Consider the following 27,131-nt stretch of genomic DNA (forward strand, 5'->3'; position numbering starts at 1 on the left):
CGTTGATTAGAGTGCTATCTGCTGCGGTGACCGCGGCCAAGACGTGCCGCAGCCATAACGCTGCCGTAACGCGTCCGGTGGAATCAGGCCTTCAGAACTGAGACGGGAAGCAATCAGATGGGTGGAGGAGGGTGAGAAAGCACCTGGGCATACACGAGCTGGGCTCTATCACTGTGGGGCTGATGTAGATGGGGCCTGCCATGTTGCGAGGGGTGGGAACGGATCAGAACTGTCTGTTTTAAGATTTAACAATTTAACCAACAACAATTGCAAATTGAGAATATTGTAAAAAGACACAGGTTCCATGGTCACTACCATTACAGAGTCCCTCTTCAAAGAAGTATTCCAATGCTGGGGTGCCCCTAAACTTAAAACATGTGGGTGGTTAGCTGTAAAGCAGCTAATGGCTTAGATATTCCCTATGTGGGGTATCTCGAGCTAGACATCCAGGTTTTTGGTAAAAAGATTCCAGGTTTCGGGGCTTTGGTTGTGAAAGACACTGCTTGCACACTACAGCAGTGCAATGTTCAGGCCTACTAGGGATGAATGTCGTCAGGGACTACTATCAAGAGTTATTTGCCCAACAGGGGGAAGCTTTATTTTTCCTCTTTGACTTTGGCGCGAAGCCTGCCCCCTTGTTCCTGAGGGCCAGGTTTGTGTCATAAAAGGCACTGGGGAGTTTATACCAGCCGGGTCAGTAAGGTTTGTGCCAGTAAGCTGTCCAAAGATTCCACACGCTGCGCTCACCACCATGCTTTAAGAGCCTGGGGGCTCAGACCTTGCCCAAGGCCTGTTTTTATCCCCTTCTCTATTAACAGTTGACAACGGCTTGTGCGCCGTTGGTCAATGCAGGAGTTGCAGGGGCTACAGTCCACTCGAAATAAGTGTTGGGAACATTGCGTCTGTTAATAGCGTAGAGCAGCCACAGCTGAGTTTTCAAGGGCAACATTGTGAGGATGCAAGGGAAGAGGTTGTCCAGTTTACACAAGTCAGTGCAGAGGCGGTAAATAGTATTTTAAACAGTGGGACCGCATTCTGTAGGAAAGTTACCGACCCACATGGGGAGCTGTATATTCAACTGTTGTTGCCCTCATCATGCCTTCAGCAGGAACTCTAAATAACCTCAATGACAACCATGGGCACCAGGGGCTGGGACGAATGACTTACCTAGCCAGACAGCGTTGTTATTGGCCAGGGATAGGAGCTGATATAGAGAACCACTGTCAGAGCTCTCAGCGCTGTGCCATCTCCAAAGTTCATCCTGGGGTAAGAACAGTTGCTTGAACCTGCTGCTGACGGGAGAGATAATGTGCTTGTCATGACGGATGTTTTCTCTAAGTACACGCAGGCTGTGCCAACCAAGGATCATACAGCCGTCACAGTACCGAAGATCCTGGTCGATAGCTGTTTCAACCGGTTTGGTGTGCCCAAAAGCATACACCCAACTTCGAGAGTGCTCTAATACGGCAAGTCTGCCAGCTGTATGGTTTTGAAAATCTGCTCCGATCTCTCCCCCCTGAGAAGAAGCGGTTCTGGCCGATGTACATTTCTCAGCTTGTGTGCAGTTTAACACTTAAGCTGGTTAAGGGGATGCGGTTACAAAAGCGGCTGTTGACCAGTAAGCGGAGGCCGCCCACGTGAACGCGCACAGATTTTGCCCTGCCGCTCTGCTTTCCCAGTGTTCAAACTTTCGGCGGCAGCCGCTTTTGAAAACGCATGGCCCTTCACAACGCCGTGCTGAACGCTCCGGCAGCGAAGCAGTCATAAGGGCGGTTGCTGCGCGGTGGTGTCAAAGCACCGTTAATGTACTGCTTAATACACATTTTTATTATTTACTTTTAGTATTTTTTCAGTATTTAGAAGATAGTGCATGCTTTTCCCTTTGTTTGGTGTTAGCTTTTGCTGCTTTTGCCTTCCACAGTGGCTAGACAGCATGCACGTGGGAACCAGACCTTTTTTTTATATTCCATAAGGAGACGAGAGTAAGCTGTAATCAGAGACTGCTACCATTGCATCCCTCTTTTTAGATGGTTTCTAACCTAGTCAAACTGTTTTCAGTAATTAAGATTATATTTTTACACCAATTCATGCCTCAAGTCATTCTTCCTGCTAAGGGAAGACACATCGGCAAAGCGGAACGCACTCATGATTGAAAGTGAACGGGATCCTCCTCCCCTCAAATTAGAGGTGGCGTTGTCAGACAATCTTACCTATGGTTACCACGCAACATTGTTTAGCTGTTGAGACTGATGCAGTTAGAATCAGCTTGAATTATCACCAAATAGTTCCATTAGGCAAGATCTTCCGAAAGAAACATTTCTGTAGTAATTAAGTTTCTAAAGTAAAAATTAAATTCATAAGTTACATTTCTCTATTTACATTACCATTAAAAAAACTAGGAAATCTGATGGTACACATAGATTCATACAGAGGACCTCCTTCTTTTCACTTTTGGCTCTTCCCATTAGAGGTTAACCATGTTTTGTATTTAAGCCATTTTAGTGGTGACTGAATAGCTTAAAGATATGTAAATATCTTAAAGCTACCCCCCCTGTACTTTTGTGTTTTATTTTATTATTAACTACTCAGTTAATTTTAGGTTTCCAGGGGTAGTGACATAGGCGTCTACCCCTGGAAACGTCTACCCCAAGAGGCCTACTGCCTATTGGCAAAATTGGAAGACCGACATAACATCAGAGCAATGAAACATGTGCAACGTCAGCATCAGCCATTTTATTTGTTTATGAACAGTCCAAAGTCAACGGCACTCCCATGGGGCGCTTCTCTGTAATCAAACATTGAATGAACCCTCCCTATATTAGATAAATGGTTTAGATTGGCCAAACCCAGCCATGGAGATTTGTCTGAATAGGATTTAAGACAGGTATACCAGAGCAAATAAAACACAAGCTCACAGATCTTCTGGGCTTGAAGCATTGACCGCTAATGCCAAACAAAAAACTTTGTTTATTTTATTGTTTAATTATTCTTTAAATTAAATTTATTTACTGGAGTTGGAATACAATATCCAACTGAAGACAATACATAAGATGGCCAGGTGAGTCTGATATTAACAAGAAAATAGGATGATCACAAGTCTACTAATTGTTTCCGCACTTTCTAGTCTTAACATTGTTTCTGAGTTTGAGCGAGAAGCAGGTCACTTGTCCACAGTAATCAGTGAGCGGATCGATAAAATTCGTCTAAAGTACCGTGTTCATGTTTATCTTGAAAGACGATGATTTATTTTGGAAGATTATTTAGATTTAAACTGCCAAAACGTAGATTACTCTAGAAAACAGTTATTTTCCCCCAACAATGATTCTACTGGTGTGACGTGGAAGATTTGCTCCAGGAGAGAGGATATACGCGTCAAAATGCTTTTTGACTTTATTTAAAATAGGATTTTAATATAAAAAACTAATATTATATCATGCAACATCGTTTCTTAACCATGTTTGGTCTCTCCGATTGTAGTGTGCTCAGTTTGATTGATTTCTAGGTATTTTTCTATTTTTTATGGCAGTTGTTCACAAAATAATAATAATAATGATTCATTTATTGTGTATAGCACTTTTCATATGGTCAGAGTGAGAGTGGAGGAGGATCGGAGGGCTCGGGAGGGGCGATGGGGGATGAGGATGTCAGACAGGTAGGGCGGGGCCAGGTGGTGGAGAGCTTTGAAAGTCAGGAGGAGTATTTTGTGTTCACGAGACCGGTTGTGACTGAGGAGGCGAGCACCAGAGTTTTGGACCATTTGGAGTCTATGGAGGGAATGAGAGGGGATGCCAGTGAGGAGGTAGTTGCAATAGTCTAGACGGGAAGAGATGAAGGCGTGGATAAGGGATTCAGCAGCAGGAGGGGACAGGCAGTGTCTGATTAATGCGACGCGGCAGAGGTGGAAGCAGGAGGATTCACCAGACATTAAAAAGGTCTGCTTAACTGTGGTGAAAGATTTATTATTTGTGAGCTGTGCTTTTCTAAACTTGCAGGTCCAAATGTTTTCTTGGTCAGCATCCTATGAGATGCCATTGCCTTAGTCACAGTATGTTATGTCAGTTATCTTGAAGGTATAGGCTTTTCTGTTAGATGCATATAGACAGCCCAGGCTGGCAGGCTGACCAAATGCAATCTTTAAAAGACCACAGTCTGAAATGTAGGAGTGATCAAGCAAGCTACTGATGGCTGTGTTGTGTTCTCTCTCATTCAGCCGAAATAAATCAACTACAATGCTTGACTCTAACAAGAAGTTGACTCTCGCAAGATAATTTCCAAGATATTAACCGTTAATGAAGGGAAATAAGTCATAAGGAACATCCCTAATAATATATGGTAATGGCCCAATCAAATGTGCAGTCTAAGTTTCTCTTTCTGATCCACTTTCATACATTCTTTTCTTTTCTCTCCAGACCTAATGATCCCGGCTTTAACAAGGTAATATATGAAGTAAAAAAGTCATGTTACTAATCATTTAGCCACAGACAGCTTTATATTAAGACTCAGTAAATGGTTGCTAGGCTAAAAGTTTGAATTGTTAAATGTTTGCTGAAACAAACTCTTGTTGAGCCAAAATAATTTCCACAACTATGAAGCATAATGCAAACCTTTCTCTTTCAGGTGTTTAATGACCCAATCCACGGACACATTGAACTCGAACCTCTGCTGGTCAAAATCATAAACACACCTCAATTCCAAAGACTGAAGAACATCAAGCAGCTAGGAGGGGCCTACTACGTTTTCCCTGGAGCATCTCATAATCGCTTCGAGCACTCCATTGGGTGTGTGTGTTTGTGTGTCAGGTTGTTTGAGGGTGGGGCCAGTGTAACATCTTTCAAACCATTTTGATAATTAGTCAAATCGCTTATTGTACGGCTAATATCTTTACCACCGGATGGCAAGCACATGTCCACAAAACAGCTGGTGATAAGTGGAACATCATGAGTTATGCCTGGCATACGCCTGACCATTTTTCAAAGTTAGCACAGCAAACCGGTAATTCCCCAATTCATTCCCCACAACCCAGTCCAAAATTCCCAATTGGAATCTCGAGAGCAAAAATGTAACTCAAGCGTAAAGAAGTATGGCGGACAGCGGTCATGCTGTGATAGATGTTCGATTGCTTTTTGTGGAACATTTTAAATAACTACTTAAGAACTTTGGAAAATGTACTTTTCTCAATTGGTTAACATCTTTCCAGTTAGAGCAACAAAACGTCACACATCAGCGGCAGCCATTTTGGCCCCAAATTTGATAATTGTTGTTATTGGACCAACCCCAGCTAGGAATAGGGCCGCACAATATGACAGAGCAAATTAAACATGAGTTTGTAGATTATTTTCGTTCCCAGATTAGGAAAACATGGATACCTATGCCAGAGTTTGCGCTTATTATGTACGAGCATCATTAAAATATTTTGTGAATATGTTAATATTAAAGATAAAACAACATATAACTACATTGACTTTTTTTTTTTTTATTATTTTTTTTTTTTTTGGTTTGCTGATGGGTCTGAAAGCATACTAAATTGAAAAGCAAAGATCTTTCAAAAATGGGTTTTGATTTCATACAATCCATGTTGACATCACTTCAAATTACAATGAGGCCTGAAATGGGGTTTTAGATATCGTACCTGAGTTTCCGACAAGTAACTTCAAGATGACACGCCTTTTACTCGATTTTTCCTCAGAGGAAGTCGACATTTTCCAACCTGGGCGAATGGCAGTACTGTTTTTGTTTTTTCTTACTTAAAATGTTGGGTATATTAGCTTTTACCTGTGGCTTGGTGTCGGAGGAGACACACCCCTGGCTGGCACCCACTGGCATGTGGCAGGGTTAACTGACACTTATATTGCAGCGTTTAACTGGGTTATCTTATACTGGTCACTTTTGTTTGTATCTAACCAGATTCTCTGTGGCAACGTTGATCAATTCAAGCATCTTTGTTAATTTATTGTTTGCAGAGTTGGGTACCTGGCTGGAGAGCTTGCTAAATCTCTGCAAAAGAAACAGCGTCAGGATGAACCGAAGATCACTGAGAGAGACATCCTCTGTGTGCAAATCGCTGGCCTCTGCCATGATCTGGGTGAGTAACAAGAGCTGCACCCCAACCCTTACCCCAAAACATCCAACATCGGCCAGTTTCGTGCGAGCATGAAACTAGTTCTGTTTGCCGTCATCATTGATGGGATGGTAAATAATGAATGGTTCCATATTTCTAAACATATTTCTCTTTCTCTAGGACACGGACCTTTCTCACATCTGTTTGATGGGATGTTCATTCCTGAAGTACATCCAGAATTGGCAGGCAAATGGACGGTACTGAATGATTCTCCTACTGCTTTCCCCAAATATTCCCCTCATTGTTTGTTCCGGGACATTTCACAGACCCTTATCTGGCAACACGCTAAAACAGGCCAAACGTCTAGCCTAACATTCCTGAACTACTACCATCTATCCATGGCATCAAGATTCCAACCCAACAACTTTAGGCTTTCAGAAAGCAAAACAAAATGTCATCTCAGTTTTAAAAGTATAACTCAAAATGCTTAAAATAAGATAAGGAATGGTGTTGTAGGTAAGATTTGAGATTTGTTAAGGGAAGAGGAATGAGTGGAAAGGAGCACGATTTGGTAAACATACAATCCTCTGTCTAAACACTCTCAGCTCCCTTCATTTTTTCTCCGCCATTTAAATGATAACGCCATGGGTGAAAATGTGATTGACAGACAAGAAGAATCCCGAATCAATCAGGGAAGGGCCATGAATTGTTTAAAATCTAAAATGCTTATAGCTGGTGGATAACTATGCCATTTCTCAAAGATTATACTCAAATTATAGCTCTTAAACAACTATAATTTAAGCATAAACCTTTTTCTCCAAAACATTGAACGAATCCTTGATACAGCTTTCTCCATTCAGTGAAAATTATTGACATTTGGAAACAGTACCTTTTCCTTCACTTCATTACCAGTGTTAAGCAAGAATCAGTCTAACGTGTGTTTGGAATTAATTCATAGTGCTTTACACACTTCCCAAACTGACGGCGTTGTCAGCCATGCAAGGCGACTGCTAGGTCGTCGGAAGCGGTAATTGTGAGGTGTCTTGCTCAGGGACCCAGAGCAACCTCTGAGCGTGTGTGTGTGTGTGTGTGTGTGTGTGTGTGTGTGTGTGTCATTGCAGCACGAGCAGGCATCGCTAGACATGTTAGACCATCTGCTTGAAGTTAACAAACTGAACTTGGAAGACTACCAGCTGGTTCTGCCGATGGACCTCATCTTCATCAAAGAGTTGATCGATGGACCAAAGCCCAAAGACCCTCAGGATCCAGACGCAGAGGTTTGCACATTGACTCTCCCAAGATAAGGGTTTGTACAATGACTCTCCCAACAGAAGGGTTGGTACAATGACTCTCCCAAAAGAGGAGAATGTACCATGACTCTCCCGAGATAAGGGTTTGTACAATGACTCTCCCAACAGAAGGGTTGGTACAATGACTCTCCCAAAAGAGGAGAATGTACCATGACTCTCCCGAGATAAGGGTTTGTACAATGACTCTCCCAACAGAAGGGTTGGTACAATGATTCTCTTAACAGAGGAGTTTGTACCATGACTCTTCCGACAGAGGAGTTTGTACAACGACTCTCCCAACAGAGGAGTTTGCACAATGACTCTTCCAACAGAGGAGTTTGTACAATTACTCTCCCACAGAGGGGTTAGTAGAGTGACTTTCCCAATAGAGTGGCCCCGGTATGTACATTTTGATTTAGTTAATTTGTTATCCAAAGTGACTTACAACAATCAAAATTTGACTAACTACAAAATAAATGCTGTATAGAGCTTCTCACCATTGCCTGAAAAATGTGTTGTTCTCACAGAACCCCCTAGTTAGACTTTCTACACCACATGTCTTTTTCAGTTCAATCTCCTCAGACGCAGAAACAGGGTTTCCTTTGAAGTGAGCTGCTACATTGCTATGTTCTATTTCTATTTGTCTGTTGACCGTTTCCTCGTGCTGTCGCTGCAGTGGCCATACAAAGGCCGTCCAGAGGAGAAGTCTTTCCTGTACGAGATTGTGTCCAACAAAAGGAACGGCATTGATGTGGACAAATGGGATTACTTTGCGAGGTCAGTCCTTACTCCGCTCACTAACCTTGTTTGTGTCTTGATTTTCACTGCAGCCATCAATTATTTGAAATGCGGGTCCAACGGGGCAGGATATTTTGGTGGTTCATGGCTTAATCCACAATGTCCACAACCTGCCTGAAAGTAGCCTTGATTAAAAAATGATGAGATCAGAGATGCAAAGAGATGCAAAATCTTCACCATTCAGCAAAATGTAGTTTTTATTATGTTGATCGCGTAGTTTTGCAAAATAAAAATGTTAGTTCTCATTAGTCACCTGAGGGTAAAGTTATCGAAGGGTAGACACAGATTTTTCTTACTTATGCTGTAATGGTAATGTCGATTCAATTTACTACATTTTAATTTAGCATATTTAAAAATGCATTCAAATGGAGAGATGATTATTGTGGGATAGAGGGTAGAAATAAATAGGCCAACAAAGAAATCAATAATAATGTTATGGGCCGAGGTTCGGGGAGCTGAAACGCATGACAACATACAAGGTTTTGAATTTGAAGTACAAATGTTTTATTGCCAGAGAATGAGCAGAGCCTGGTTGGTGTGGAAACCAGGAAAGCGGTGTGGTAGGACAGCGCCGCGAGAGTGAAGAGATCTTTACGGAAGCACAGGGTTAGAACCAGACAATCCTGAATGTTGGAAGGAACAAAGAGACATGGACGCCAGGACCGCTACTAACATAGCTAGACAGTTTTACGATCTGGCGCAGAGAAGCCGGAGTAAATAAGCAGGTGAGGTTGATTGTCATGATTCGCAGGTGTGTCTGGTTCAGTAGGAGAAGGAGGAGTCCGGAGCAGCTTGGATTGGCTAGCACAGAGAGACAAAACACACTGAGGGCCCTATTTTAACGGTCTGAAACGCGAGTGAGAAGCGCCTTTGTGAGTAGCTTTGTGTGCGGTTCAATGGCAATGTCTCTATTTTACAGGCACAAAAATTACTCTTGCGCCCGGCGCAAATCTAAAAAGGGTTGGTCTGAAGTAGCCTAATTACCCGTAGGTGTGGTTTGGTCGTAACGTGCAACAAACCAATGAGAGTACCAGCTCCCATTCCCTTTAAGAGTCATGAGCGCATTTGAATCTGACGAGTTGATATTTTGACAGCGCGTCTGCAGTCTCCGATGAGACAGATGCACATGAATTTCAAACTTCCTCAGTTTATGGCCAAATAATATGGCCTAATTCACACATGGAATAAGGTTTTCTTCAACAACAGTAATACTGAGTCCTCAAATAAATTTTGCAAAGAAAACGTAACACGCATATGATATGCGGTAACTGTGGTTCTATTTAATGATATACGCAATACATTATGAACATCGTTTCTTATCAGTATTGAATGCATTATAGTTATCGACTTGTGTTCCTAATATGCATGTGTCCCCCCATTAATATACATTGCCATGGACTGTATTATGCGTTACGTGTTTAGTTTGCGTGTGTTTAAACAGATGGACGCACACACACGCGCCCGCATTCATTAATTATTTTACGCATACACACACGCGCGCGCGCATTCATGAATCTTTTTAACAGTCACTTGCGGTAAAACAATGTTTTTCACGATCAAATACTCATCAATCCTAATAGTTATGGGCATGTACACGATGTTTGTGACAAGAACATATGTGTTTACAGATGCATTGATTTAAAAGTACAATTTATTACCGCTGTATCAACTGTTCTTTCCCAAATAATTTCCCAAGAATGTGTGGCTAGGTAGAAGAGAGAAGGAAAGTGTATGCGCGAGGTGCACAAGCAACATTATGCATGCGCCCTTAAAATAGCATCTGAACAACGCGCCACTGACTTTAGACCAGGTATTTCCTGGTTTGTGGCGCAAGTGGTTTCTGAATCTGCAAAATAGCACCAGGGAACGGTTGCGCCAGAACACGCCTCCTCCTTTCGCCGAACCGCCCCTTGGGGCGCAAGATCATTCCCTTATTTACCGACGCGTGGCACAGGAGGGAAAATAACGCTCTGCGCCAGTTGCAAACTAGCAACGACACATGCACCAGTGAGAAAGTCAATTGCGCTGGATGCAAGATAGGGCCTTGAGTGATCCTAGCTCCCGCAAGGATCTACGGCAGACGCTGTAACAAATAAATAAATAAATACTACAATAAGGATACAGAGGACCACACTCCCTACCAATGTTTGCATTGGTTGGGAGTGTGTAGGCCAATGTAGGCCTTCTACATTTACCATGGTTATAATGTCTGCACAACACTGTAAGTTACTCTTAGGGAAATAATAATAATAGGGGATATCATATCTTATTAATATATGGACCTCTTAACCATGAATGTAACCTTTGACTTTACGTGTTTAAGTAAATTAGTTGAGGTGTTTTTAGTACGAGGGGTTTTGAGGAGGAGGCTCTAGGCTGCTCTCATGAGAGACAGGGGACATAGATGCAAAAAAAAGAGATCCTAATAGCTTTGTTTTACCCCATGAAGGCTGTCACTTTGTTTTCTAGAAACAAGAAATTAGCATGTAAAGTGAATATCTTTCACATTTCTCTTCAAGAAGGCCATGCCCCCAGACAATAGCCATCAGGGTTTCTATCCCCATGCAATATTCTCCCCTTTTTTACCCCCCTCTTTTTTTAAACCCCTACACCTTCCTGCTCCATTATGACTGTTATTAGAATTCACTGCAGCACTTTGTGAAACATTCTTTGAAAATCGCCTTAGCAGTGGCGAGCTAGAAAATTGTCAGTGGGGTGGCCAGGGTGGGACCAGAGATCATTTTGGGGTGGCATATAAATCTAAATATGATATAAGGCATCTTGAAATTTAGAGAATATTTAAGTCATGTAAACGCTGTAACTCTACATCATAATATTAATTCAGACAGTTGTCAATTACATTTTTACTTCATCAATTTCTTGCAGTTACCTATGAGTTAATATTTTTCCTTATCAAAAACGTCATCAGAGACTCAGAGAGAGATTTGTAACATTTTTTTAAATCAAATTCTCATTTATTCAAGAAGGATTTCCTTTCCGACTCATTTTAAATGTCACATTTCTAAAGGCCTCGTGTGTATAGATTGAACTCAGATTCTAATAATGCCGCTTTTCCACCGCACATGTAGCTCGACTCGACACGACTCGACACGACACGACTCGACACGGTAGCAGCACAAGTCCTTTTCCACCGCAAATAGTACCTCCTGGACGTGGGCGGGGTCGGCTGCGCGAAAGGGCCGTGACGTATTTTGTGTTGAAGAAGTTGAAGAAGTGGAATATGTTGGCTGCGGCGCTGCTATGGCTGTTACCAGCATGGTTGCCATGTCGCTCTCGTGAGTTCGTCACACTCTCTGGCCAATCAGTGGCCGGCCGTCTGCCGACGTCACCTTTTAGTATCGGCTCAGCCGCTTGGAACCTAGAGCGAGGTTCCAAGCGGTACTAAAAAAAGCAGCCACTTCAGGTACCAGATACCATGTTTTCGCAAAAAACGCAAAAAATGCGAGCTGAGTCGAGTCGAGTCGTGTCGAGCTGGTACCATGCAGTGGAAAAGCGGCAATAATAGATTCATACTACAACAGCCATATTCTGCGATTATTGAGATTTGTAGCAAAGTGATTTAAAAAATCATCAAAATTCAGGGCTTTTGCTCGCCTGGACTTTATACTTAAAACTCCTAGATTGCTGAGTCGAACATCATCGATGGTAGATTTAAATGAGGTCTTGACCAGTTTGAGTGTTGAAATGCATCGTTCACAGGTAGCTGTACTCACAGGTATGGCAATGTTCCCTTTGCATAACCTGAACAGCTCATGGAATACCTCTTTGAATGGTTCAATGATCTTTGTGAGTTCCACAATATTAGAGTGCATCTGTTCACCAGATGTGGACAGACATAAATGCATAAAGTCTGCAAAAATGCTAAATTATACAAAATAAAATTAAAAAAATATCATAAAAATGCAAATACGACGAGGGTGGCCAATGGGGTGGCCGATATTCAGTCTAGGGTGACCCGGCCACCCCTGGCCATTCCTTAGATCCGCCACTGCTCCTTAGTGACTTAAACATACTCAATAGTCTAAAGAATACCCACCCACAGCTGCCAGGGATATCTCTCTCTCTCTCTGGATGAACCAATCAATGGAGAAACAAACAAGGACCTTTTAAAAGTAAACCTGCACCATCACATCAATGTATTCCTCCTTTCCGTTCCTCATCTCAGAGACTGCCACCACCTGGGCATCAAGAATAGCTTTGACCACAACCGCTTCATCAAGTTTGCCAGGGTGTGTAAGGTGGACGGGAGGTGGCAAATCTGTACCAGAGAACAGGTCAAATTATCTCAGACTTCTGTTTTTAATCAGATTCAAGCATCTCTCTAATTGGTCCTTTATTTAACTAAACATAACTATGGGTTTCCCTTCAACAGGAAGTTGGAAATCTGTATGACTTTTTCCACACAAGAAACAGTCTCCACAGAAGAGCCTACCAGCACAAAGTAACAAACATTGTTGAGACCATGTAAGTACTGTGTCTGTGCTAGGTACTATAATAATTACGAAAGTAACTGTATTCTAAACTGAGTTTGGTTGTGTTTTTCTAACTAGGATCACCGAGGCCTTTGTATTGGCAGACCGACACCTCACATTCAAGGGGGCAGAAGGGAAGGATTTCACAATGTCCACAGCTATAGGTGACATGGTGGCATACACCAAGCTGACTGGTGAGTGTTGGGACCACACTGTGCTGTGGGTATTGCATATTGCAATGTCAAAGACTCGGGGGCGGTTCTAGACCAATTTTCATGGGGGGGCCAGACTGGGACAGGTTGTTTAGTTGGAGGGGCACATTGGGGGGGGCACAAAAAACGTTTGGAGGGGGGGCCACTAGGGGGTGCGAGCTCAGTTTTACGAGCCACTGGCCCCTGCTGCCCCCCCCCCCCCCCCCCCCCAGAACCGCCCCTGCAGGACTAATTATTTTTTACCCCAAGGGTAAATACCCTTGGGCTTCATTAAGCAAGATGCCTCTCCACTATCTGCTTATTATATATACTGTTAGTCACTTCTGATGTGTGTGTATATATATGCCCCTGTAGACAACGTCTTCGAACAGATCCTCTTTTCTACCTCAACGGAGCTGGATGATCCCAGGAAGGTGAGAGAGCTGACTGAGGCCAGGGACATCCTAAAGAACGTCCTCAGCCGTCGCCTCTACAAGTGTGTGGGCCAGTTTTATTCAGCAGAAGAAATCAAGGTTACAATGGTAGGTGTGTGTGTGCGTGTGCGTGTGTTTGTGTGTGTGTGTGTTTTTGCTAGAATTGACAGAGGAACAAAACCATGACAGTTTTGCCTGATTTTCCCTGAAGGCAATGCATCGTCAGTTGGCAGGTGACCAGGGCAATCCCCCGGGCAATAACCTGAGTCCATTCGACTTCGTTGTCAAGGTAAGTCCTACTGTACCTTAGTGACATCAAATCTATGCTGATTTTGAAGTTTCCCTTTGAGAGGTTAGTTGTTGGTCTGTGGTTTGGATCAGGCATGCAGATCCCAGGATGCAGTTTTTATTTACCTTTCAACAATGTGAAAGGCAAACATGTAAAAGTCTAAAAACAGAGAGCAACCCAAAAACATCCTCTCTCTCTTTGCTTCCTCCCTCCCTACATTTATCTGGGATTGAAGTGTTGCGTTTAGCTCATGTGATTGACAGGCAAGATAGCTTCTCTGAACTAATCAGGGAGGAAATGCCACGATTGGTATCCAATGATCCGGGAGTGGTCTAAATTATGGGACGTGGCCCAGGCGTGCAGATGAAAGATATCAGAAATCCAGTTAGCTGCTGTTGTACTAAGCAGTCTGAAAAAATATATAAAATACCAGTGCTAGTTGTTGTTTTTAACATTGACCAGTGGTTTTCCATCCATAATTTCACTGCACATTATATATACCCTGAACTATGTATGTGACAAATACGTCTCTACATTAAATTGAAAAAATACCTTTAATTTATTTGTTTTCATGATCAAACTATGACCTATACTATATTCATCCCTCTGCAGCGCAATGCATGTGTCAGTAAAAGGTGAAATGCCTCCCTCTGGTGTCTCCTAGGTTATCAAGATGAACTATGGCCTGAAGGAGAAGAATCCCATCGATCACGTACGTTTTTACCACAAGAGTGACCCCACCACGGCCTTCAAGATCCCCAGTGGCCAGGTAAGAACTTTGCCATTGAACACAATCATTTTTAAAAGCATGTCAGTGCAGTATAAACATATATGTATACGAGAGATAATATGTTCATTTATAATGGTTATTGTGATGAATAGTAAACACTGACTTACCCATCTTAGACTGGCATTACAGTGCATGTTTGAGATAAGCTGAACACTGGGCATCATCCGGGGAGCATTTCAGAGTAGACGCACATCGTAACTCAGCGTTACGACTGTAGTCAGTGTTTTTCCAAAATGAAAAAGTTGGAGGAAAATTAAAACTAGTGTGTTCTCACAAATAATAAAATAATAAAAAATTGAACGTTTATTTGAACAAAAATGCTGGGGTCCTTCAAAACGCGTGGACATTTCACATCTTATATGGATGGCTCGCCATTGCATTATGAGAGGATCTGCATTTCTCTGATGATATGAACCAGGAAGCCTCCATCTCATGGTCATCATGATCAGAAAAGCTTATTTACTGTTAACAATATCAATGTTAAGGTGTTATGTGTATCAATATATATATATATTTCTCTAGTCTCAGTACTCCTACGCTCTACAGAACCTGAACATATCTGTCCCTGACTGCTTCTTCTTTGTTCCGGCTCCTGTCCGCAGGTGTCGACGCTCATCCCAGGACACTTTCAGGAGTGGTTGATCCAGGTGTACTGTAAGAGGACTGATGTGGAAGGGGAGATTCTGAGGGCGGCCTGGGACCGCTTGGAAAACTGGCCCCAACTCAGGTAATAATATATTGCCTTCAGTTTATTATTTTGTTCAATCTTTTCAAATTAGATTGTGTTACTACGCTGTAGCTTGGTAGATGTAGGAGTTGAAGCAAAGATTTTATTTAAAGTTATTCTTTACTCCATGCGATGGTGGCATCACCAATCCCATGGTGGCATGTTAACGTGTTGTTGATGTAACCTGTTTGGTCTCGTTTCTTAAGTTCTTTCTCGTTTTTCTTCCAGTATGAACCAGCCAGAGCCGGAAGCCGATGAAGGCCCAAACTCAACTTAAGTTTGGAAAGAACCAAAAAAAAAAGATTTGGGGCATTTCATATTAATTTTGTTGAAGTGTTCTTTTTTTCATTTTCAAAGTTTGAAAGTTTTCCTGAATAATAATAATAATAATAATAATAATAATAATAATAATAATTTTGGGTAGATTTGTCCTTTGTTTGGGTTACTAAGGTATACATACCACAACGCTTGATAATTTTTTTCCCAGTGTGTGTGTGGGTGTTGGTTGAAAAAAAAAATATATATTCCGTTTACATTCATGTTTTGTGCTCTTTTCAAAGATATATTACGATAATGTCGTATTAAGGGCTCAGGAGTAGTGTTTCGAAGACTGCTTGCTGTTTTGCTAATCTGTGAAAATAAAGGTTAACTGAAAAGCATATTTTTTCAAGATAGAAAGTGGCTGGGGCAAACATTGTTTGCTAAATGGTGAAAAAATAATAAATGGCTTTGTCCTCAATGGCTAAATGTTTCCTTTGTAACCACCAGAGGGCAGCATGACCGTGCGTTTTTACAAAATGAAAAAGGTGTGTACACTAGTTGGTCTCTAATGAATCTCTATTTGTATTGCTTTTTATCTTTTGTCTTCTAAATGCTCATATATTTATGTTTACCATTATTTGGGCTATTCTGGTTAATTTACCAGTAGGGAGGGGTTTTGTTGGTCCTTTCAACCAGGAAGACCATCATACAGGATGTAGGGACACACAATCTTCCACATCCTTTGGCAGTGATTCTCTTGGGGGAGACCAGAAACAAACACTACAGAGCGGTAGGAACGAGCCAACTGCCTGCTAGTATTTTTATAATCTTCATCCTCCCTGACCTGTTGCTCTCTTTCTGGCGCCAGTGGTCTCAGCCCCCCGCCGTCATGCCACACACACGAACATGCCCCTCCATGGATAATTGAGACCAGCTGTTGCAAGGTGCCTTCTCTCCCCATGCCCCCCCCTTGCCTCTCTCACTTTGCACCCCCTCAGTGTCCCACTGCACTTGCCTCTCTCTCTCTCTCTCTGTGTCTCTCTCTCTCTCTCTCTCTCTCTCTCTCTCTCTCTCTCCTTTTTTCCCACTGCCTCTGTCTTTTGGTCTCTCTGTCTCTCAGTTTGACAACTTGGCAACTCCTTCTTATTTATCATCTACTATCTTGTCTATAGTGGCTGAAACGATACCACAAGTGTTTATTCATCTTCATCTTCCTTGGCGTCGCTGGATGGTGGCGGGACCCATCTCACAGCATTGACATCCACAGTCCATAGTCCAAAGACGGATGTTCGTAAGTACACACAAAATAGATATTTCTCTTCAGTCAAAGGGCTTCACTGGAATGGGAAACGGACATATTCATTGGCAAAGAACAGCAAAGTCCAAAGAACGTGTAGAATGAGCACCAAAGAAAATGCACAGACAAGGAAAAAGTATTTGGCTGACCCAAATCTCAGATCCAGCAGACCTTCTCTGTTACAGCAGAACTTCTGGGGCCAGACAGCTCAGAGCCTGGGCCGGAAACCAGAAACCTTAAGGGGCGGAGCTACGCCTTGTTTCCTGTTCCGATACCGAGAGATTCTACACAATGAGACAAAAGAAATATAATTTGCGTTTGCGGATTTCGCCAGTGGCCAATTAAACTGTTCATTTTGAAACCTTTACAGACACGTTTAAGTATAACAAATGCTGGCGGAGTTTGTGGTAGCCAAATACCTGCTCACAGATCTCCGCCTCCAGCAATATGATTGGTCAGAACTGATATCCTGCAAAGGAAAATGTAAAGACCTGTTCACCCAGATTTTAGGTGGTGTGCCATCGGACTGTGGACATTAATATAAAGTCTGCCGTGTTAGACGAGACAAACCCTAACAGCTCTCTCTGTGGGGAGTGTATTTTTTGGGGGGGGGGGGGGGGGGGGGGGATTCAGGGACACACATGGCCTGGGGAGAGCGAGAGCAATGTCTCAAACTCCCTCCCAGCTGGTCCTAAGGGGTCGTGTGTGTGTGTGTGTGTGTGTGTGTGTGTGTGTGTGTGTGTGTGTGTGTGTGTGTGTGTGTGTGTGTGTCACGGCCTCTCATTACAGGGTGAGACGAGGCGGCTCCAGACCCCCATGGAAGGATTGCCTGGTGAGTCTGCAGGGGTGTGGCCACTTTGATGCCCCCGAACCCCCCCACCCCCCACTACCCCCTACCAGGAGGTTAATGAGCCTCATGGGCTCTGTGTATATGGAAAGCCAAGAAGGCCACAATCCGGAACTAGAATGGCGCGGTAAAAGTGCATAACCGCACGGAATCCGTACGGTTTGGCAAGAATTCCGTACGGAATCCGTACGGTTTTGAATGACTAATAGCCGCGGCTATTAGTCATTCACTCCGGCTATTATTTATTCACTCCGGCTATTAGGTATGCAGAACGAGCCCCTCCCTCTTCTTTGCTTGACCACTAAGTTTGAAGGCTGTCTAACCAATCAGAGCTGCAGTGCCTCGATGTTTCGCTGTAACATAAAGCTGTGTTGTCTTTACTAGTTTCACTACAATGTAATGACCACCACTAGCTAGTGGAAAATACATTTGTGTCTAGTACAGCGATATATTTGTATATGTTAGGCTATATATTGAGATGGCAGTGTGCGAAATACCCGACAATATTCGGGGATGTCCTCATCCCCAGATTGTTCTCGATATGCAGTAGCCAGCTAGGCCATAACATTACATAACATGAACATGAACTGAATAAATGCCAGGTATATAGCATATCGGAGACTGGCACACAATCAGAGCATTTGCAAATGAGAGCCTGCAGTATGACCGATCTTGTGACATGTGGTTGGAGAGAGTCGTGTGTGTGTGTGTGTGTGTGTGTGTGTGTGTGTGTGTGTGTGTGTGTGTGTGTGTGTGTGTGTGTGTGTGTGTGTGTGTGTGTGTGTGTGTGTGTGTGTGTGTGTAGCAAGTTGTTGAAGGAAGTGTTTCTACTTGACGTTACAATATTTCATGGATGCAAGCGAGCCAAGACAATCAATCTATATCTATAGCCTACATGACAAAACACACACACACACGCACACACTTTAAACACACTGGTAAAGCAATAGGAGCCTGCATTGGCTAAAGTTGTTGCGATGCGCGTTATTTTAACAGGGAGGGGCAAAGTTGTGCATTACATTGATCCTGAAAGCCTATGTCCTAGAATAATTCATTTGTATTCCGTTTTAGGCCATCTCACTAAAGGTCACTTAAATGTAGCATATTTAAGCTCACCAAGTCCAATATTCAGAATGAAAAGCATTTATTCACAAATACGTTCTATTAAGCGGAGCCGACCCAGACAACATGTTCACCTGGGTATCATATGGGCTCAATGTGTGTTACCTGGGTACCAAGTGGGCATGGGCTAGAAGTGGGCAATTGTTCTGGGTTCCATATAGGTTCCATATGGGCTAAGTGGGCATGGGTTAGAACTAGGCAAATTTGGTGGGTTCTATATGGGTTACATATGGGCTAAGTGGGCATGGGCTGGAACTGGTCACCCATGTCTGGCTCCCATATGGGCTATCTATGGGCTAAGTAGGCATGGGTTTGAACTGGTCAACCATATCTGGGTGCTGTATGGGTTATGTGTGGGCTCAGTGGGCATGGGTTAGAGCTGGTCAACCACATCTGGGTTCTATATGGGTTACATATGGGCTAAGTGGGCATGGGCTTGAACTGGTCACCCATGTCTGGCTCCCATATGGGTTACATATGGGCTAAGTGGGCATGGGTTAGAGCTGGTGAACCACATCTGGGTCCGGTAAGAGTTTTATATGGGCTAAGTGGGCATGGGCTGGAACTGGTCACCCATGTCTGGCTCCCATATGGGCTATCTATGGGCTCAGTGGGCATGGGTTAGAGCTGGTCAACCACATCTGGGTTCTATATGGGTTACATATGGGCTAAGTGGGCATGGGCTTGAACTGGTCACCCATGTCTGGCTCCCATATGGGTTACATATGGGCTAAGTGGGCATGGGTTAGAGCTGGTGAACCACATCTGGGTCCGGTAAGAGTTTTATATGGGCTAAGTGGGCATGGGCTGGAACTGGTCACCCATGTCTGGCTCCCATATGGGCTATCTATGGGCTCAGTGGGCATGGGTTAGAGCTGGTCAACCACATCTGGGTTATATATGGGTTACATATGGGCTAAGTGGGCATGGGCTTGAACTGGTCACCCATGTCTGGCTCCCATATGGGTTACATATGGGCTAAGTGGGCATGGGTTAGAGCTGGTGAACCACATCTGGGTCCGGTAAGAGTTTTATATGGGCTAAGTGGGCATGGGCTGGAACTGGACACCCATGTCTGGCTCCCATATGGGCTATCTATGGGCTAAGTAGGCATGGGTTTGAACTGGTCAACCATATCTGGGTGCTGTATGGGTTATGTGTGGGCTCAGTGGGCATGGGTTAGAGCTGGTCAACCACATCTGGGTCCGGTAAGAGTTTTATATGGGCTAAGTGGGCATGGGCTGGAACTGGTCTGGAACTGTAGCTATCATGTATTGCCAGGCTTCAAGAAATTTATTCAAGTTTTCACTTTGAGAAACAAGTGCCGGACAGTAACACCATATGAATTTTGTTATGTTTGGTTGAAAATTCTGAAAAAATGAGTGCACTGCCTCTACGACACAAATTAAGCCAAACCAAGCAGTGTGATTTATTCAGCGTGATCAGCGCTTGGAAGCAGCTGCGGGGCCTATTGATCACATAACTTCCTCGACACAGTAACAGGTCGAAGCAAGTTCATAAACTCTGAGATGACCAACAACCAGCTGCCGGAGATGGAGAAGAGTCTGGAGGAGGTGTGTGCCCGCCAGCATTCCGAGCTTGAAACAGTAAGGGCCATGCTGCAAGCGCAAGATAAAAAGATTTCCGAGACGCACCGGGCCATGTCCGAGATGTCCGTCTTTGTGGTCAACATGACGCGCACGCTGAGTGACCTCAAAAGGATCATGTCGGACAAAGCTAGTACCGTGAAACCTGCGAAAGATGTCAGCTGCGGTACTGACAGACCCGCAACGTTGGATGTCGCCTGTGCCACAGATCGCAGCTGCATCGTGCCAGGCTCATGGTCCCCTGGGCCCCGAGCATGGTTCCCGCGGGTCCTTAAAAAGTCTTAAAAAGTCTTAATTTTTTTTGTGTAAAATTAAGGCCATAAATTGTCTTAAATTTACTGTAAATTTGCTCTTGGTATTAAATTTTGCAGAGGGTTTTTTAAGACTATGGGAAATTGTCGCGCACAACAAATCACCTAGTGCGTCTTTTAATTACGGCATTTTCAGGAGTTTTACGTTACGTTAACGTTGACATCAGTCATCGGGGGCCGGTTGCATCTGCAGCCTGCAGCTGCCTCTGTAGGCTAACTTGCTGGCGCTACTTTTAGCTAGTGACGGTTGACATCATTAGGCCAACTTGCGCTACTTTCAGGATGGGACAGTGCAAATTCAATGAGAAATGGTTTGAGGAAGATACGTTTCGGGGGTGGTTGGAGAAGGCAGGTGACTACGAGGCAAGGTGTTGTTTATCCCGAAAGGCATTCATACTAGGGACCATGGGAGCAAAAGCTCTTGAGTCCCACATGAGGTCGCAGAAATATATCCGTTACTCCGTGGCAGCTAGCGGGACTACAGCGATGCCCGTATTATTTGAAAGAAGTGGACTGAAAAGTTCAGCATCTGTGGCTAGTACTTCACATCAGACGGCGTTAACCGGCTTTGTGTCGCCACCAGAAACCCAGAAGGCGGAGGTATTGTGGGTTCTCCACACGGTGAGCAGACATAATTCCTTCAAATCGAACGAAGACATTAGTAACGTCTTGGCTGCTATGTTCCCAGATTCTGAGTTTGCGAAGTCTAAAACAAAACGGCCTATCTAGCCAAATACGGGATCGCATCTTTCATAAAAAGAGAGCTGTCACGCAGCGTAAACGATAAACAGTACGTCCTCATGTTCGATGAGTGAACAAAACCACTAAAAGCAAACAGATGGATATCCATGTGAGGTACTGGCCCACGGACGACACCGACAGCCATGTCTTATCGCGGTACTATGGATCACAGTTCATGCTGGATCATTTTAATGTAAGTATTCCAAACAGTAAATTAATTTAATTGTGTGACGGACTTTTTCCCAAAAATCATATTCGAAGTTTGTTTGTTTATTAATATTAATAGTCAAATATTTATTAATAATATTATGACCATTAAATTCCTTCAGTAAGACCTGGATTGGGCTTCGCGGGGTTTGTTTACCGGCGTTGCTATGGTTACCGGTCCTGCGTGTTCCGACGGTTTATTAGGTATCTAATAAATCGCTGTCTAATCAATACTTCATTCAATGCCTCTTCCGTGGTCATTACAATATTATGAGTAGACTGCGTCGGGTTCTCCGACGCTCTCCCTCTTGGCCTGCCCATAACAGGTTAGAATATTAAGGGCTGCCTAATATTTGTTTGAATTTTGATTTATTTTTTGATATTCGCATTATATTCGAATAAGGAAGTTCAGCTTCTGTGTGTGTGTGTGTGTGTGTGTGTGTGTGTGTGTGTGTGTGTGTGTGTGTGTGTGTGTGTGTGTGTGTGTGTGTGTGTGTGTGTGTGTGTGTGTGTGTGTTCACTGTCAGCCGTGTTTACATGGACACATCTGATCCGCATAGTTGTGGAAGAACAGCTCAATCGGAATAGAAAAGGATCATATAATACGCCTCAATCGGAATACAATTATCTGTTCGTAATATAATTCTATTCGGCTACAGAAGAGGTGGTGTAGTCTGCTATAATCGACATGCATACACTTATTCCGATTAGTTTGGGGTTTAACTTAGGAAAGCTGCAGTAGTTCGCATTTGGTCCACTCCGCACTCCAAACTTGACCGCTGTCAAGGACGGTGGATTTATTGCCCGATTCATGTCTTTGTTACCACTCCGTAGTAGTTACAGTAGTCCGGTAACATATCAACCCCAGCGTGTCCGGTTGCTAAGCGACGGTCATGGGTGATTATGGGTGACACGGGTGGGTTAATGTGTTCGCGTATCGTCGTGTCCGCGCGCTTCCGAGATAACTTTGCAAGAGTACTACTACTGCTAGTACTACGGCTACGGTTGATATGTATAAGTGACTCAATTATACACACCTTTTCTATCAAATAATTTTTCAGACATTTTTTGGGTCTTAATTTATGTATGTGTTGGTCTTAAAAAGTCTTAAAAAGTCTTAAATTTGACTTTAAAAATGGTGCAAGAACCATGCCGAGTTAAGTTGGACCCGGTGGAGAGGACCTGGGGCCCGTTCCAGAAAGCAGGTTTTCCTGAAACTCTGAGTATGTTAACCCTGAGAAGAGGGATACTCTGAGTTTTCCGTTCCGGAAAGAGAGTGAACTCAACTGTTAGGTCAGTTACCATAGTAACTGACTCTGTGAACCTAACCTGCTCACTGGCAGGTTTTCTTCAAGAAACCCTGAGTTTCTCCTACATGTCTCCGCATTTTTAACTCTCTCCCGGTTGCCATGGTGAATCGTAGTATCGGAGCTCCATTGATGATGGCGTAGAGTCAGCAGGCATGCGCTTAACTCAGAGTTTACATACTCAGAGTTGATTGAACTAATTCAGAACAGCTGTTCTGGAATGGAAAACTCAAGAGTTGCCCATCTCAGAGTTGGTTGACTCAGATTTCAGGGGTTAGGTTCAGAGTTGGTTGAGCGTGCTTTCTGGAACGGGCCCCAGGAGGAGAAGCTCTGTCTCTATTGTGGCGACCCAAACCACATGGTCGCGAGCTGCCCATGCAGGTTTTAATTTCCGAGAACTTTTTTTTTTTTTTTGCTGAGGCTTTGAAGCGAACAGAGACTGAGCCGCCATGAACACTATTCCTGTACTGTTATGTTACGCCTCGTGCCCACTGCACCGTCAGTCAACGGACGTGGGAAGGCGTGGCTGACGGATGGGGGAGTAGTCTTTGCAGATGCATCCGTCAGCCAATCAAATCGGTTCGCCGGGTTCTTCCCGCTTCTTCCTGCTTGTTGCGAGGCAAGATGACCCGCTTTCCCGCTTTCCAGTATCGTCAGAGCCCGAGTCGCGTCACAGTGCTTACATTTGCATACGCGATCTGATTGGATGACGGAACCGTCGCTGCCGAAAAAGTTGAACATTTTTCAACTTTCTGACGGTGGCGAACGCTCCAACTGAACGGACGGATCCACAATGCATTGCGCGTCCGTCCCCATGCAAAGTCAATGGGCAACGGACAACTGACGGAGGCAGTGGGCACGGGGTGTTAGCGTTCAGGGTTTCATAAAGGAGACTGAGCCGTCCCCATGAACGTGTTATTGTTATTGTTATTATTATATTAAGCCAACTTTTTTTTTTTGTTGCTGAGGCGGAGTTCAAGGGTTTCATTGAAGCGAATGAGCCGTCATGAACCCTAGCCTATTCCTGCGTGTGTTATTAGCGTTCAGGGTTTCATGAAGGAGACTGAGCCGTCCCCATGAACCTTATTGTTATTATTATTATTATTGATATTTTTTATTGTGTGCGTAGTAAAATTTGTGAAACAACTTTTTGCTTCCAGCTACTCATTATTGTGACTGTGAAATACATGCCTATATTAGTTGCGCATTTGGTCAATTCTAGTAGCCTATATAAAAAAATAACAATTCAATATTTGCATATTGTAAAAAAAATTAATGTATTTTTCACAAGGTTGATCATTTTGAAATGTAGAATAAACACAGAGAAAGTATATTTAAATTCAAAAAATATTTAATTGCTTAAGGTGCACATAGTCATGGAAAAAAATATTAGACCACCCTTGTTTTCCCTTGTTCATTTTACAACTAAAGGTACTTTTGTTTGGACAAATAACAACAAAAATAGCTCATAAGAGTTTAATTTAAGAGATTTTCCATGGTTTTCTTGAATAACCCAGCTCTTACATTAAACTCTTAAAATGAACCTTTAACTTTGACAGCACTAGTCTAAAAATAATATATAGTTTTTATACAATGCAGGGAACCGTGTAATTTCGCAGGCACTTCCGAAGTCAGCTAAGTGACGGGTCCTTCAGGCAGTGTGTTCCCGGTTGCGAATTTCTTTTTTGCAGGGTGGTAGCGGGAAGCTCATCCCTGATTGGCTGGGACTTGTATGCTGGGACTTGGCTCGCTGGGACTTTGTCAGAGGGCTTGTGTGAAAATCACGAACGCAAATGAATTAAACGTTGTTATAAATCAAAACGAATAATGTGACGCATGATACCCACCTACTACACGGCAACTCTATAGCTACCTTTCTGTAAGCACAAACGTTAGCTCACTCGTCTAAAATCCCCTGTGAAACTGTTATGTGTCGCAAGGGCTACTGCAGTAAATCCTTTTTGTGTTTATTAAACAACTCTATAGCTACCTTTCTGTAAGCACAAACGTTAGCTCACTCGTCTAAAAGCCCCTGTGAAACTGTTATGTGTCGCAGGGGCTACTGTAGTAAATCCTTTTTGTATTTATTATATTTTATAACGTTATGTATAGCGCATCGGCAAATGAATTAAACGTTGTTATAAATCAACACGAATCATTTTAGCAATAATGTGACACATGATACCCACCTACTACACGGCAACTCAATAGCTACCTTTCTGTAAGTACAAACGTTAGCTCACTCGTCTAAAAGCCTTTTTCTAATTGTTTGTCCATCCATGTCTTGATATTTCCATTAAGATTCCATTCTGTTCCGTTTCTAGAAGTGGTGAGCATAATGGCAGGATTTATTAAAGCTTGCAACATTTGCCAGACCCATGTCAACTTTGAGGAGATGGAGCTGCTGGAGGTGTAGATGGATAAGAATAAACCGTATGATTTCTGATATTCGTTCATAGTGGTTCTGCCACACCCCACAACCAATTACATTATAGAAAGAAGGGCCATAAAATCTGTAGACCTATCCATAGAATATTTTCGCGTAGGGCTACATGAATTTTAATATTGATTTTCACCTATCAATCCACCTAGGCCTACTACACGGCAACTCTATAGCTACCTTTCTGTAAGTGCCAAAACAAACGTTAGCTCGTAATGCTGAAAACAACTACTGTATAACATGTGTCACACTATTGATACAATGATTTGTGTTGATTTATAACAACGTTTCATTTATTTGCGTTCGTGATTTTCACGAGCCCTCTGTTTTCACAAGCCCTCTGACAAAGTCCCAGCGAGCCAAGTCCCAGCCAATGAGGGATGAGTTCCCTCATGAATATTCACGAGCTTCCCGCTACCACCCTGCAAAAAATAAACTCGCTTCCCGGTTATCACAGGCTCACAGCACTAGTTGCGGAGACCGCGGCATATCCAGAAGAGTAAGTACAATTTTATAAAAGTGTTCACATAAGGGCAAAAAAAACAATGCTTTATGTTTTAAAGGCGGGATCATGTCCACAGAAACAGTTAATTAATATGTGCGTGCTTTGGAAAGGCTAGCCCCCCCCGCATCGCACGCAAAAGCTAGTTTGCGCGCGATGCTAGCTAGCTTTTGCGCGCGATGCTAGCTAGCTTTTGCGAGCGATGCTAGCTAGCTTTTGCGCGCGATGCTAGCTAGCTTTTGCGCGCGATGCTAGCTAGCTTTTGCGCGTCCACAGAGTTTATTAATATGTACGCGCAAGTCCCCGCACTTCGCACCAAAAATAGGGTTGCCACCATCGAGGGACGCCCAGCTAGAGGGTGACACGGGAGTGGATTTTCACTCTTGTCTTGTCCCACTCCCGTGAAAATTCTCCCGTCTTGTCCTGCTCACGTGATGAAACTTTTACAACTTATGTATGCTAAATTGAACGTATGTACAAATTTAGCAAACAACAAATTAAATTTGCATTCCAAGTAATAAAAATTGTTCGTTAAGCATATTTGTGGTTTTCACACTAAAAAAAAAAAAATAATCCTACTTGGATTTTATGATTTTTGTGTTTTTAGGTCCACTGTATTAATACAGTATGTCAAAATTAAAAAATAACTACAGTCACATAAGTGAGGTTGTGCTGAGAAAAAAAGCACCAAACAGGGCAAGGTAAACGGTTTTTAAGGTGAAATATAAAAGGTAAAAGGGGTCAAGAGAGAGCTGAATGAAAAGCTAAAAAAGCCCCAAAATGGACCATGTGAAAATTTAAATGTGCTCATTCATAATCAAGCAATGAAGCTCAGATGTGTTCTCTGTCTCTGTGTGTGTGTGCGTGTGCGCAGATTGACAGGCACCTGCATTTGAGGAGAACTAAGTAAGTATACAAACAACACACACACTTAAAGGTCCCATGACATGCTATTTTATGTATTCTTTAATATAGGTATTAGTGGGCAACTAACACAGTATTCAAAGACGTTCCCTAAATTCAGCCGTGGTGCAGAGTTACAGCCACTCCGAGCCAGTCGCACATTGAGCTTCCCCCAAATGCGCTGTTTCGGTGGGCGTGTCAAGGAGGAGGGTGGGGGTGTGGCCCTGAGCAGCTTGCAGCCACCATGCGCTCTGTTTACAGTGGATGTATCGCAATGGCGAGCCGCACACAGCCTTTAGCCGTGTTCTGTAAATATTCTAGAACACACGGGAGTCCTGGAGCTCTATATCTAAATATTATCATATAGCCTACACATATCTATATCATATAATATATATTATCACGGCCAAAAGCTGTGTGAGCCGATATTATGAATCTCAAACGACCGCGTTGGGTTCTCTGACGTTCCTGGTTCTTCAACGTCCACATCAATGTGAATACACACACTGTAACGCAA

The 27,131-nt window shown here is 43.2% G+C and overlaps 1 protein-coding gene across 5 annotated transcripts; it reads left to right on the forward strand.

The window, feature by feature from the left end:
• Positions 1-2,895: 2,895 nt before the first annotated feature.
• Positions 2,896-15,808, forward strand: LOC132457697 (deoxynucleoside triphosphate triphosphohydrolase SAMHD1-like). Of its 5 annotated transcripts, none has more exons than XM_060051993.1 (15): positions 2,896-3,058; positions 4,410-4,434; positions 4,618-4,799; positions 5,961-6,082; positions 6,239-6,315; positions 7,180-7,335; positions 8,024-8,124; positions 12,332-12,440; positions 12,539-12,630; positions 12,717-12,832; positions 13,205-13,371; positions 13,475-13,552; positions 14,217-14,321; positions 14,945-15,069; positions 15,298-15,808. In XM_060051993.1, exons 1-15 carry the CDS (start codon positions 3,051-3,053, stop codon positions 15,344-15,346), a joined length of 1,512 nt encoding a protein of 503 aa, XP_059907976.1. In that variant the 5' UTR covers positions 2,896-3,050; the 3' UTR covers positions 15,347-15,808. The 5 variants fall into 5 exon arrangements, with proteins under 5 accessions (XP_059907976.1, XP_059907990.1, XP_059908000.1 ...); XM_060052007.1 differs by having other exon boundaries at positions 14,217-14,264; XM_060052017.1 differs by having other exon boundaries at positions 4,698-4,799.
• The last annotated feature ends 11,323 nt before the right edge of the window (positions 15,809-27,131 follow it).

This window comes from Gadus macrocephalus, chromosome 1, assembly GCF_031168955.1.
Source record: "Gadus macrocephalus chromosome 1, ASM3116895v1".
Classification (NCBI taxonomy): domain Eukaryota; kingdom Metazoa; phylum Chordata; class Actinopteri; order Gadiformes; family Gadidae; genus Gadus; species Gadus macrocephalus.

Bases quoted from the DNA above. Each gene is read 5' to 3' on its own strand.
- LOC132457697 (XM_060051993.1), top strand. The intron at 7,336-8,023 runs GTTTGCACATTG...CTGTCGCTGCAG, and splicing joins CTCAGGATCCAGACGCAGAG to TGGCCATACAAAGGCCGTCC. The intron at 12,631-12,716 runs GTAAGTACTGTG...TTTTCTAACTAG, and splicing joins ACAAACATTGTTGAGACCAT to GATCACCGAGGCCTTTGTAT.